Raw genomic sequence first — 13,215 nt, 5'->3', positions numbered from 1 at the left:
AAAAAAAAAAAAAATCTAGTAGAGAAAAAAATGCTTGAAATCTCTGTGTTTTCACTTCAGTAACTACTAATTGGTTAAAGTTACAATCATTTTTACTGCTTAGGCAAAAAATTCAAAGTGTTAACTTCACATGGAGCCTAATCTTTAGTTTGAACCACAAAAGGCTGAAGAATAGCATCCAATTTAATTTGGGTACGTCTTTTCCAGGCTTCTTGAGGTGGAGTGGTAAGGGGTTAACTTACTGTATAGAGGTATGGGGCAATACATATAAAACTAATATTAGGTCATTGTTTATGATACAAAAGAAAATCATGAGAACTTTTCATAAAGTGAACGCCAGAGGACATACAAACAATTTATTCATTCAATTGAAAATTCTGAAATTTCAAGAACTGGTTAATTTAAAAATCTTATTAGTTATGTTTAAAGAAAAAAAAAGACTATTACCAGTTAAATTAATTTTTTTTAAATTCAAATGATAGAAATACAAGTAAAAGTTTTGATTTCAAGATTCCTCAAGAAGTACAGTCTGCTCTGTCCCTTCTTGTAGATGGCTTTACTGTTGAGTCTCCAGGCCAGTTTGTTGTCTACAGGAACACCAAGGTGTCAAGGGCTGAGGTGAACTCAGAGTGCAGACTTATTTCAAAACAGGAAATTTATTCTAAAATAATAAAACAAGAAAACAAAAAGCTGACGTGGCAGCAAAACAAACTAAAACAAAAATGCAAATAATGGCGAGGCAAGACAAGGAACCTGAAACATTGGCAAATCAAGGACAATGAACCAGCAGGGTAGTGGAGAAACGGACCGGGTTTTAAAGCAGAGGATGATTAAGGAAAGTGGGCACAGGTGAGTGATTACAGCAGGTGGAGATGGGCATGAAAAATAATCAAGTGCAGACAGAGGTGAGGTGAATACTGACAGAAGTACGAAGACAAAATAAACTTAAACAGAAAAACAACCAAAACTAAGAATTGACACGATTTTAGAAATTGCCAGAAGCGAGTCCCCAGGTAACAAACAAACACAGGAAGCGATAATTAAGTAGAAAGCTTTATTGTGCAGAGGTGGTGGGATCTGAAAGGAGGAGATCTTAGGTTAATGTCTTTGTCCAGTAGTCTACTTGCAGGTGGCTCGGAGAATTAGCGAAGGAAGCTAACTTACATGAGGTGCAGAGGGGAGTATCCCAGGTGAGTATTTACATAGTACGTGAAGGTGGTTCATAGGAGGCAGACAGGCTTCACTTTCGAACTTCGTGGGTGAGTATTTACACGGTGCAGGTTCAGGGCAGTGAAGGTGGAGTCCAGGTCGGAGAATATAGGCAAGGTGCTCAGGTAAGTAGGTTTGCAGGTCTTTGTAAGGTCCAGCCGGTTCCAGGTGTCATCAACAGGAGGTCCCAGGTAAAGTGATTCCAGGTGAGTGGAGAGAGGCGCAGCAACAGGAACACTAAGTGGTGCACAGAGAGACAGGGTACATAACAAGAGGTTTCTCAAAGAACAGGTTTCAGGCCGAGACGGATTACCCAATGGAAATCGATGCTTCAGCGAGGAACAGCTCCCTCCAACTGCCTTAAGAACCCTGGGCCAGAGTGATGACGACGAGCTGCAGCTGGGAGTAATTAAAGGGCTGGCAAATCAGGAGGAGCGGAGAAGTCAAACTGGCAGCTGATGGCAGATTGCCACAAGAATAAACTCAAAAATACAAGAAATCATGACACCAAGGTATTTATGTTCCTCAACCATCTCACATTGCTGCCTGCTTTGTCCAGATGACAGTGGGTTTGTTGAAGCAGGTGTATGATGGCATGTTCAACTCCGACTCCACGGCGATAAGCAAACTGAACGGGGTCTTGATATGTGCTGGCTTGCTTACTCAGGTGGGCCAACAGGAGTCTCTCCAGGGCCTTCATGATGTGGGATGTCAGAGCTACAGGTCTGTAGTCGTTGATGACTGAGGGGTGAGTTTTCTTTGGTACCGGAACCAGACAGGATGTCTTCCACAACAGTGGTACCTTCTCTTGAGTCAAGCTAAGGTTGAGGAGGTGTTGTAGAATCCCACAGAGCTGCTCTACACTGGCCTTCAGGACTCTGGGGCTGACACCATCTGGACCTGCAGCCTTGTTCTGGTTCAGTCTCTCCAGCTGCCTTTTCACTTGACTTCTAGAAACAGAAAAGTAGGAGGGGGAAGCAAAGGGGGCAGCAGCATCTCCTGATTTGGTTGAAGACAAATTTTTGGAAACAGAAGAGTCCATGACTGAGGTGGAGGATAAAACCTCTGAGGTGTTACAGGAAAGCTGTGGATCAAAGGAGGGTGGGATGTCTGTCTGGCTGGGGGAAGGAGGGGAGGATGGTGAGCTTGTTCCTGAATTGAACCTGTTGAAGAATGTGTTCAGCTCATTTGCTCTAGCCTCCTTCTAAGCTAAGATCAAGGCAACTCAAGGAAACAGCTGTCAGACACCCAGCTGTCAGAGCAACAAGGTGCATTGAAGAAGGAACAACCACAGAAATACAGTATCTTGTCCATACTTAAGGCTCTAGAGACTGTCAAACAATGCTTCAAAGTTCTGGCTACTTGTCTGAAGAGGTGCACTCAAGAAGCAGAAGCCAGGAGTATAAACTGGGTATTCTCCACTACACTATCCTAAGTGTACTCTCAACTATGGGCTATCATATTTGTCTGTAAACCAGGATATATAACAAGGACATTGGTATGTCATTCAGGCTTGATAAGTGCAGCCCAAGTGATAAGTGATCACAACTGAAGGGGTGGACCTATCTGAAGCTACAGCTACCTTATGAAGCTACTTGCAAGTGCCATCTAATGGGTTGTGGTCTGCTAGGAGAGCAGCATCTGTGCCAGGGATGTCAGCAGGCTCAATAAACTCATTTAAAAAGCTGGAAAAATCATCGGACAGAACTGGGAGACATTTGAGTCAATGACGGACATAAAATCACTGAACAACCTGCTCTCCATCATAGACAATCCTATCCCTATATTGACACCCTACAAATGCAGCAAAGCTCCTTTTCTAGAATAACATGGTCACAAAGAACGCTTTATAAAATCATTCCAGTCATTTACAACTTCACCTTATAACATTTCATCTCTGTCTAACAGATGAACACCTGTAAACTTATACCTGCAACACAGCTACTGTAAGAATGTTGTTGCTGATGTAGCGTATACTATGCACAGTGCTACTGTAAATATATAAATGATGTGTATCCTGCCATCATTTCACTATCTTTGCACTCAATGATTACTGTTTGTTTTGTGTTTGTTAATATGAGTGTTGTTTTTAATGCTTTTAATTTTGAACTTGTCTGCTGCTGTGACAAACCAATTTCCCTCAGGGGATCAATAAAGAATCCTTCTATTTAATTTTTGGATGACACTAAATGTTTGACTTTTTTGTCTCTGCAGAGTAACAGTCACAGCGATGTGCAACATGGACCTGAGTCGATTTCCTCTTGATTCACAGACATGCTCTTTGGAGATTGAGAGCTGTAAGTGATCACACTGGTCATGTTTTCACAAACTTCATATTCATAAAGTTTAATCAGAAGTAGATAATAGTTTCATTTATAATATTTATTTACTTTTGAACATTTATTTGATAGACCTAACTTTAAAGGAAGTCATTTTCAGTGTTTTATGGTTAAAAAAAACAAGAACATCATTAATTTGATGAAAGTGAAACAATTAAAAGATTGGAAAAGAGGTTAAAGAAGACAAGAACTGTTTTTTTTTTATTTGTATTTTTATACCTGCAATGCTTTTTTGCAGATGCATATACAGATGATGACTTGATGCTGTACTGGAAAGAAGGAAACAGCTCATTAAACACAGATGAAAGGATTTCTCTCTCCCAGTTCCTAATCCAAAAGTTCCACACGACCACCAAGCTGGCCTTCTACAGCAGTACAGGTACCGGCAGGGAGGGCACAGCTGTCGATTTAAGCAACAACTATGAAACTTTACTTTCACTGTCCTCTCCTCTCTAGGCTCGTACAACCGTTTATACATCAACTTCACGCTGAGGCGCCACATCTTCTTTTTCCTGCTGCAGACATACTTCCCTGCTACACTTATGGTCATGCTGTCCTGGGTATCCTTCTGGATCGACCGCAGAGCTGTCCCTGCCAGAGTACCACTTGGTTAGAACACATTGTTAATGCCCACTAGCATGAAATGGGAAGGGCGGAGCAAGTATCATGTAATTGTCTCTGTGTGTGTTTATGTGTGTAAAGTATCTCACAAACAACAAGATGGATTTTAATGAAGCTCTCAGATAATGATCATTGGCTGTACATCTACAACTGATTAACTTTAAGAGTCATCCTGATTCAAGACGGCTGCCACAGCTAATCAAGCTTAGCAAATAAAAATGACTATAACTCTGTTGATTTTACAGAGTTAAAAATTTATGCGCTAGTAGCTGAGAGACATACATAATAATCAACTAACAGACTGCATGAAATCTTTGTCTAAAACTTTGGTGTGAAAGGCAGGAAGTAATCTGCACTTTTGCACTTCTTCAAGAAATGTTAACCTTTTAATTTATACTTTGGTTGTAGAAGAAATCAATTACAGCATAGTACTCACCAAGCTGATAAAAACTGATCTGTAGACTGTAAAAATAAAACAAAACAAAATAGAATATTAGTTTTATTTACAACTACCCACCACTGTAGTAGTCATTTTCTGTTCTGTATTCAGTTGTTTGTTGTTGCTTGTCCTGCGTTGAACTGGCACAGATTGTTGAAACACCACAAATACAAACTTAATATAATGGACAGCTGGGTCATAATCCCATTGTATTTGCCTAAAAACCATATAAAACAGTGGTATACATCCACAGGCTAAAAGGTCGTTCATTTCCTTTGTGCTTTACTGAGCTCCATGTGGGTCATGGGTAAAAAAAAAATTAAGTTGTAACAATCCATTTCGGTACTTCACTTTTTTAAACCGTACGCACGGGTTTACTGTAGCATTGGTGTCTGTGTGCAGCAGGGGTTGTGCTTTGTTTAATTTTCAGTTTGGTTAACGAAACACACAGCACTGGAAGTGAGACAAGGGTTTAGTGACAGTATACAACTGCAAAATTACACTGTAGTATTCAGTAACATCAGAATAATTTTCAGTTTTTACCTAAATCCCATCAGAAACAATATTTATGAACCAGATAATTATATCTCCTTTTATTGTGGTTTTAACAGTCCAGTTAGAAACATTCTGGTTTGTATGGTTTTGAAATTTTTATCTTCTAAAAGGATGTAATGTTTGTAAGTTTGATGGTTGTTTTAGAAGTCAGTGAAGCTGTAAATAAAACTTTGTCCAACTTTTCAGTGCTACTGAACTCAAATGATGACATGTTGCTCTGAAACAAAAGAATGTTTGGAAGTAAATTTGTGAGCACAAAAAATCTAAATTGAAAAAATGGATTTTGAATCCATGCACATGGTTTAATAAACTGAGGGAACAAATTATTTTTATTTTTCAAGTTCAAAGTTTGTTTACATGGAGGGGGAGGGCTTAAAACTTGTTCTGGAACCATCCTGTGGGGTATTTGGTGATTAGGTGGTAGGCAGAAATTATTCATTTCTGAATGTACAGGAGGAGCTTTTTTCTCCTCTCATTCTCTTTTGGTCGATATCAGTAGTATTTTAGCTAGCAGCCATCAAACAAATACAAGTGGGGCTTTTTTAAAAATAAAAATTCAAAGTTAGAGTTTATTTTAATTTGGACCCTCACTGTCTAAGTCAATATTGGTAAATCTGTCATCTTAAATACTATCTCAACAAAAAAAACCTAGCAGTTACTAAAATAATAGTCTTTATAGTCAAGTGTTTTCTTATTACAATTGTAACATTTGTGATTGGCTCCATTTGTTTTGACCTTATTTTCCTGTTTTAGGTATAACCACGGTGCTCACCATGTCTACCATCATCACTGGAGTCAATGCCTCTATGCCTAGAGTGTCCTACATCAAGGCTGTGGATATTTACCTGTGGATCAGTTTTGTTTTTGTCTTCCTGTCAGTTATAGAATATGCTGCAGTCAACTACCTGTCTACTCTGCAGGAACGCAAAGAGAGGAAACTGCGAGAGAAGGTTAGTACCACTTTCTTCATGTTGACACAGTGAGACACTGGAAAACTAAACTAGGAATGTCAAAACAAGAAACAAACCATTCACACTCTCACCTAGGGACAAATTTAGAACTACCAGTGAACTTAATGTGCATGTTTTTGGTCCATGGGAGAAAACCGAGTAAGCCCACGTGATCAAAGTGAGAAAATGCAAACTCCACCCAGAAAGGTCCCAGGTTGGGAAGAGATCCTGCAATCTTCTTGCTGGGAGGCAACAGCTCTAACCATAGACATAATATAAGAGTAGACGCCTCATGGACCGCTCTCGCCTGTTGTAGCTGACAGGATTTCGGGCGGCCATCTTGGACGGGTCGTCCGCTGGTCTCAGTATAATGTGTTTTACAGGCGCAATCAAGTATCAACGCATTTAATCAATAATAACTCGCTGAATAGTAATCTCATTTTCACGTATTTAAATTTTAGGCATACAGCTATTAAAACTGCATGTCTATGGACACATGGTTCAGCATATTTAAATATTCTTGGTGGGATACAATATTTTAATCTATGACATATTTTGCAAGATACAGCCAAAGATGCATTTTATTCACACACACACACACACACACACACACACACACACATACACACATCTATCTATATCTATTTATATCTATCTATATCTATATATATAGATATAGATATAGATAGATATATCTATATCTATATATATATAGAGAGAGAGATATGTATGTCTCCACACAATGTTGTGACAACAATATTTACATGTTTATTTACATTTTATTTACATATTTACATGTTCATGAAAGTTTTACACAATCTAAAATCCTTGAAATAGGACAGTTTTGCAGAGCTTTTTTCTGGTGCTGCCTTTCTGCAACCCAAGACAGGTGACTTTTGCAATGTGGTGCATCCTTATCTTTAGAAACACAGACACAACCAATGACAACAAGTCGGAATGATGATTGTCAATGCCAAATTGTGTCTCCTCAATGTGTTCCCCAAGCTGGAAAACATCTTCTGTTCCAATCTCTTCACGGACGATATGTGTGACGGAGGACAGCTTTGGAGGTTGCTTTGGTGAAGCACCACGAATCACCCTCTCTGCAGCTCTCACCACCTTCACTACGCCTTGTGAGGGAATCACTAAGCCGCCATTGTTCTTCAGAGTGAGAAGGTGGTAGCTCTCATCAAATGAAGATGGTGCAGCATCTTCAATCAAACTGACACGACACAGGTCACAGCTCAGTTTACGCAGAATCTGCCTCACGACAAATCCGGCTATGTAGACCAAAGCATTTTCTACTAGACCACCAAACTTGGTTGGAAGATAGCTATGGTCATTCAGAACAGCTGAAATACTCGCAAAAGGAGAGGGATGCTCTTCCTTAGATTCAGGCGAAGACATTTCCACAGCAGACAGAGACACAGTGTTGTCTTGTGCTGCCACATTGCCATTCTCACTAGGTGTAACCCCACACCGAACCATCAGCCGGCGAAAGATGGCCTGGAACTGGCTTGCTGATGGGTTGTTATTCCAGCCACCTCGAATGGAAAACAGGAACACAATACATGTGTTAATCATACGACATAACATATGAGCACATTCACAAAGTATATTTTATGAAGCTATTGTAGTTGAAAGGATATCAACACTACCTGACTGTGTGTGTCTTCAACTGTGTGTTGATTTTATTTGTGAGAACATTCAACATGAGCGTTAGAAAACAAGTTCGATTTTAATATGGCCACGACTATTATGATATGATGTTTACAATAGAAATACTCACATCATTAGACTGAGGTTGCAGGTCTGAACTACAAGTTTCTGGGCCATCCTGAGAGGCCACAGACACACTAGCTTGAGCTTTTGTGGAGGTTATNTGTAGTCCTGAAGTTTTCAACCTGAAATGTAAAAGTCTAATGAATATGGACTTTACAGTATATAGTACCTGTACATAAACACACATATCTCACCATCCCTTGAGACTTACATTATGTACGTTTATGAATGCTAATGAACTTGTAATAATGCACCTACTCTTTGAAGGTGAACTGGGAAGCTGAAAATTAATGGTATCACATCAGCTCTCAGTCTGACAGTCTGACCAGTTTTGTCAAAATCCTCCGTTTTAAAATGCTCACTGCATAGTACAAATGAATCACTTGCAGTGAATCCATCCCTCCTCAAAGCTATTTCCCACTCTTCTTCATCTCTTTGTTTTTCGGAAACCTTCAAAACAAAAACGTGATATCTGGGAGTGTGTACACAAAAACATGGTACAAATGAGTTCCATCTTATTTTATTCATACAAATTGTTACTGTCACGTAGTGAGTTCAATGAAGTTATTTTGTACTGGCTGATCTGCACATATTCACAGCTGTTATAACGAACCAAAAATAAAAAGACAACGGTTGAAACAAAGTAGCCTTGCTGACGTCTGTGTTGCCTTCTTAAGCTGAGTGTTCAGAAAAATGTTACACTCACTATTTTTGATCTTCATATTTCTTAGAACTTTAAACTCCAAATTTGATTAATATTTGCTGATAATGATAATTAACCAAAGCTATTGAAATTGTGAGTAGGCTTGTTTGAAACATATTCCTGTCATCAAATCTCAGCTAGCCGCCATTGCCAGCTGAACACCGATAGCTAACATTTGCTGTCATTTCGGTGGATAAATACAGTACAGTAATATTACATTCACAAAATACTAACAATAATATGTTCATCTTACTTGTGAAAAGTTATCCCCCGGGCCCTGACATTACCAGTTCCTCAATTTGAACACGAATAAGCAGAGCAGTGGTGAGGCATCTTCTACTGTTTTGGTTGACCAACGTAGGAGGGATGACCCATACAAGATGGCCGCCGGATTTCCTGCGCCAGAGCAGCCAATGCGGGGTCTACTCTTATATTATGTCTATGGCTCTAACCACTGCGCTGTGGTGTTACCCCAAAACTGACAAATCTACAACACAAAACATAAAGAACCCAGGATCATAACAAAACTAATAATTGTAAAGAATGTAACTTTTACCCAAAAATCAGTGGTGTGCCATTCTGCCAAATTTGTTATCAATCCTATACCAAGTCAACACAGAACTAAAATCACTGATATTGATCAGAATTAATACTTTTAGCTTATAAGGGCAGCCTACACAGTTTCACAAAGGGGAGAGCAGTGTGTTATGTTTTATTTAATATGGTAAATCTGAATATATTTTCATGACTAAAAATGACAGATTTTTGCTTTCCACTGTAACTTTGCTGATTATTAGCATTTTAAAGCCCAAAATAGATTTCAGGCAATGATTCTAGTCAAATAATACCACTTAACCACCCCCACCCCCAACCCCACACACACAAACTCATTACACACACACACACCAAAAAAGGAGCATGATGGAAGCTAAAAGAAGCACAATGATAAAAATAGCAAAACACTAGTTAGAAGCTAAAAATATCTAATGATAACTAATAGCATTAGCATTAGCTTGATGCTAATGCTAGTTAATATTAACAGAACACTTGCCAAAGGCTAGAAGTAGCAAAATGCTCAGGTAAAGTTGGAAATTGCTAAACAAATCCTTTATCACTGTAATCAGGTGATTTCTGTAACTTTCCCTGAAACTTCTGCACCTGTATACAGGTATTTTGTTTCGCTCTTCCTGATCAAACTGCTCCAGCTGTCTCAGGTTTGAAGGGTTCCTTCTCCTTCCACAGATATTCAACAGGATTTAGATCAGGGCTCAGAAAGCCACTTCAGAATGATCCAGTGTTTTAGTTCTGAGCCAGTATTGGTGTTTTTAGCTGTGTTTTGGGTCATTATCCTGTTGGTGTCCTCCTTGGTCATCTCTTATAAAGTCCACTTAGGCTCAAACAGTGACTGATGGTCATTGATGACCCTTGACCTTGGAGTTCACCTCTAATCTCTTTAGAATTTGATCTGGACTCTTTGGTCACCACTTATATTATACGTCTCTATAATTTGTCATCAGTGTTCCTCTTATAGCCACGTCCAGAGAGGTTGTCTCCAGTCCTGTGATTCTTAAACTTTTGAATAATCTTTTCAGCTGCAATCAGAGGAACATCAAGCTGCTTAGATACGGTCTTATAGCCTTTACTTTTAACATGCTGTCAATCATTGTTCTTTCTAAGCTCCTGAGACAACTCTGTTCTTAGTGTTATGTGCTCCATGTTTAGTGTGGTACACACCATGTTACCAAACAGCCCTGTGATTACTTTTCACCCTTTAAATAGGCAGACTGACTGATTATAGCACTGAAGACACCTGTAGAAGAGTATTCTTTGCTGTCAGTGTTATTTCAAACATATTTCTTTTTTTTTTTATTTGTAACAATATTCAACTTTGCTATCATCAATACATTTTAAAAAAGCCTCTGCGCAAAATGTGGTTAAAAACCTGTCCATTATGCTTAGTCAGGCACTTTTTTTTTTCATTCACCCATACCGCTTCCCGTGCCCCCCCCTAATGGCACTGCACCCCCCCTAGGGGGTGTGCCCCACACTTTGGAAACCACTGCCTTAGTTTAACATGTCCCACTGGCACATGTTAAACTAAGGTGTACCATCCTTTTTGTTATAGACAGTTTTATTTGTTTATGTTTTAAAATAATTTTGTTGAACCAAAATTAAAAAGTAATGACTAATTTTAATCAGCTTAGTTTTAGGATTTTTAATCATTTTTGTCAGTTTCCAATTATTTCAGTTACAATAAGTTTTTTTTTTTTCTTTTTTTCAGATGTATAATTTTCCAAATGTGATAAATCTCATAGATGGATGGATTTGGGTTTGTAAAAGTTTCTAGTTTGTGCACAATAAAGTTAGTAGTTATATGAAGGCAGTCTGCCTAAAGACAAATTAAATGGGAGCTTTCTTGGTGTGTCGATACAGTATTTGTTCTTTCCCCATCAACAAATACATTGGTAAAATCTGTGTAAAAGTTAGCATAAAAATATCATCTGAAAAATGATGTCCATCAACATAGATTGCATATGAGCACCTAACACTACAAAGACCTTCTCATAATTAAAACCTGTCTCTTCCTTCCCCTGCGGTTTACTTGAATATGCAATTGTTTAACTATCCATTTAACACCTCTGCCCTTTCTCCTTGCAGTTGGCATGTACTTGTGGCCTGGCTCATCCAGGCATGATGTCAGCAAGCTACAGTGAGGTGGATGCTAACACTACAGGAAACTACGACATGCTGGAGGGGAATGGAGTTAGAAGGGAGACTATGCTGGTTGAGCTGGCAATGGAGAGTGACCAAGTGACAGGCCATGTTGGCTCCAGGGCTTACAGCAGTGTATGGATTGACACACATGCCATTGACATGTATTCTAGGGTCATCTTTCCTGGATCTTACATCCTGTTCAATATTATCTACTGGTCCATCTATTCTTAAAGTATATGCATTCACTGGGGTTTTTACTTTCCTTACCTAAGTCACAAAGTCATGCATCCCTGTCGTTTAAATTTTGAACATGTTCAAAAAAAATTGTGCAACAAATTTTCTCTCAAAATAGTTACAGAGTCCTTGTGGGCACGTCAAACCCATATTGATTTTGTCACAGGCGTCTCTAACCCATTTGAAGAGTGCTAAGGCTGCATGGGAGCACTCCTCTGACAAAGAACATGTCCAAGTCTAACCATGCCAATGATAAATATATATTTTTTTAAATTGGTTTAAATTTTTTTACTTTATTTCAAAAGTGTAGTCCACCAGATGGTTACTGAACTGATATTTTACCACATATGTTATGAATGTTACAAATCCTCAAGTTGTTTGTGTGTTTTAAAGAAATTTCATCTTTTAGAAAAGTCCAAAAATACATTTGCTTTTCCTCACTTTATTTTCTTTTTTCCATATTTATTAAGATTAGGAAAACTCTAAAAGCTAATTCCAGTCTTTTCAAAACTGTGTAGGAACCTTGTAAACAATACAGACCTATCACTGAATGCTATAAAATGAATAAATGAGTAAAATATGTAAAACCTGATCTGTGAAAATACAACATTAAATCTGCCTGCTTAAGCAATGTAATTGTAATAAAGTTGTGAGTAAGGTTTCAGATTCAAGGTTATGTGCCTACAAGTTTGATGAATAAAAACAAAGACTGATGTACAAGTAAACAAAACTCATTTCAGTAGAATTTTATGTTCTCCTCTCCAACACCCCACTCCCCACCCTCACCAACTGGGACTGAAAGGGTGTGCCCTCACCAGCCACTTTGTTAGGTTCACCTTGCTAGTATTAGGTTGGACCCCCTTTTGCCCACAGAACTGCTTTAAATCCTTGTAGCATAATTTCAATAAGGTGCTGGAAACAATCATCAGAAATTTATGTCCATAATGATATGATTGCATCACACAGCTGCTGCAGATTTGTCAGCTGCACATCCATGATATGAGTCTCCAATTCCACCACCTCCCAAAGGTGTTTAATTTGTCTGAGATATAACCATAGAGGCCACTGGAGCTCTGTAGATCAGGACTCATCGGAGCATGCAATGTTTTTCCAGTTTATCCATCCATCCATCCATCCATCCATCCATCCATCCATCCATCCATCCATGTTCTTCTGCTTATCTGGGGTCGGGTCACGGGGGTAGCAGCCTAAGCAGGGAAACTCAGACTTCCCTCTCCCCAGCCACTTGGGCCAGCTCCTCCGGGGGAATCCCAAGGCGTTCCCAGGCCAGCCGAGAAACATAGTCCCTCCAGCGTGTCCTGGGTCTTCCTCTGGGCCTCCTCCCAGCGGGACGTGCCTGGAACACCTCACAAGGGAGGCGTCCAGGAGGCATCCTAATCAAATGCCCGAGCCACCTCAACTGGCTCCTCTCGATGTGGAGAAGCAGCGGCTCTACTCTGAGCCCCTCCGGATGACCGAGCTTCTCACCCTATCTCTAAGGCAGAGCCCAGATACCCTGCAGAGAAAACTAATTTCAGCCGCTTGTATTCGCGATCTTGCTCTTTTGGTCACTATCCAGAGCTTGTGACTATAAATGAGGATAGGAAGGTAGATTGACCGGTAAATTGAGAGCTTCGCCTTTTGACTCAGCTCTCTCTTCACCATGAC

General features: G+C 39.4%; 2 protein-coding genes across 3 annotated transcripts in view; one reads left to right on the top strand and one right to left on the bottom strand.

The window, feature by feature from the left end:
* The window catches only part of LOC108248739 (gamma-aminobutyric acid receptor subunit rho-1), a 33,595-nt gene extending 20,823 nt beyond the window's left edge, over nt 1–12,772 (top strand). Inside the window, exons 6-10 of one of the 2 annotated variants that reach the window (XM_017437709.2) lie at nt 3,424–3,506; nt 3,787–3,927; nt 4,005–4,157; nt 5,917–6,113; nt 11,257–12,772. In XM_017437709.2, coding sequence (XP_017293198.1) covers nt 3,424–3,506; nt 3,787–3,927; nt 4,005–4,157; nt 5,917–6,113; nt 11,257–11,544 — 862 coding nt within the window. In that variant the 3' untranslated portion in view covers nt 11,545–12,772. The remainder of the gene's footprint in view (nt 1–3,423; nt 3,507–3,786; nt 3,928–4,004; nt 4,158–5,916; nt 6,114–11,256) is intronic. The other variant, XM_025010978.2, reaches the window with a different exon arrangement.
* On the bottom strand, nt 6,845–8,303 carry LOC119618030. Its single transcript, XM_037981721.1, has 2 exons — nt 8,154–8,303; nt 6,845–8,017 (listed from the first exon to the last, which is right to left on the bottom strand). Exon 2 carries the CDS (start codon nt 7,707–7,709, stop codon nt 6,933–6,935), a length of 777 nt encoding a protein of 258 aa, XP_037837649.1. The 5' UTR covers nt 7,710–8,017; nt 8,154–8,303; the 3' UTR covers nt 6,845–6,932.
* Nucleotides 12,773–13,215: the final 443 nt, after the last annotated feature.

This window comes from Kryptolebias marmoratus, linkage group LG19 (genome assembly GCF_001649575.2).
Source record: "Kryptolebias marmoratus isolate JLee-2015 linkage group LG19, ASM164957v2, whole genome shotgun sequence".
NCBI lineage: Eukaryota > Metazoa > Chordata > Actinopteri > Cyprinodontiformes > Rivulidae > Kryptolebias > Kryptolebias marmoratus.
Note: the sequence above shows the minus strand (reverse complement) of the source record. Positions and strands in the feature narration are given on the sequence as shown.

Bases quoted from the DNA above. Each gene is read 5' to 3' on its own strand.
- LOC119618030 (XM_037981721.1), bottom strand. From the start codon at position 7,709: ATGTTATGTCGTATGATTAACACATGTATTGTGTTCCTGTTTTCCATT.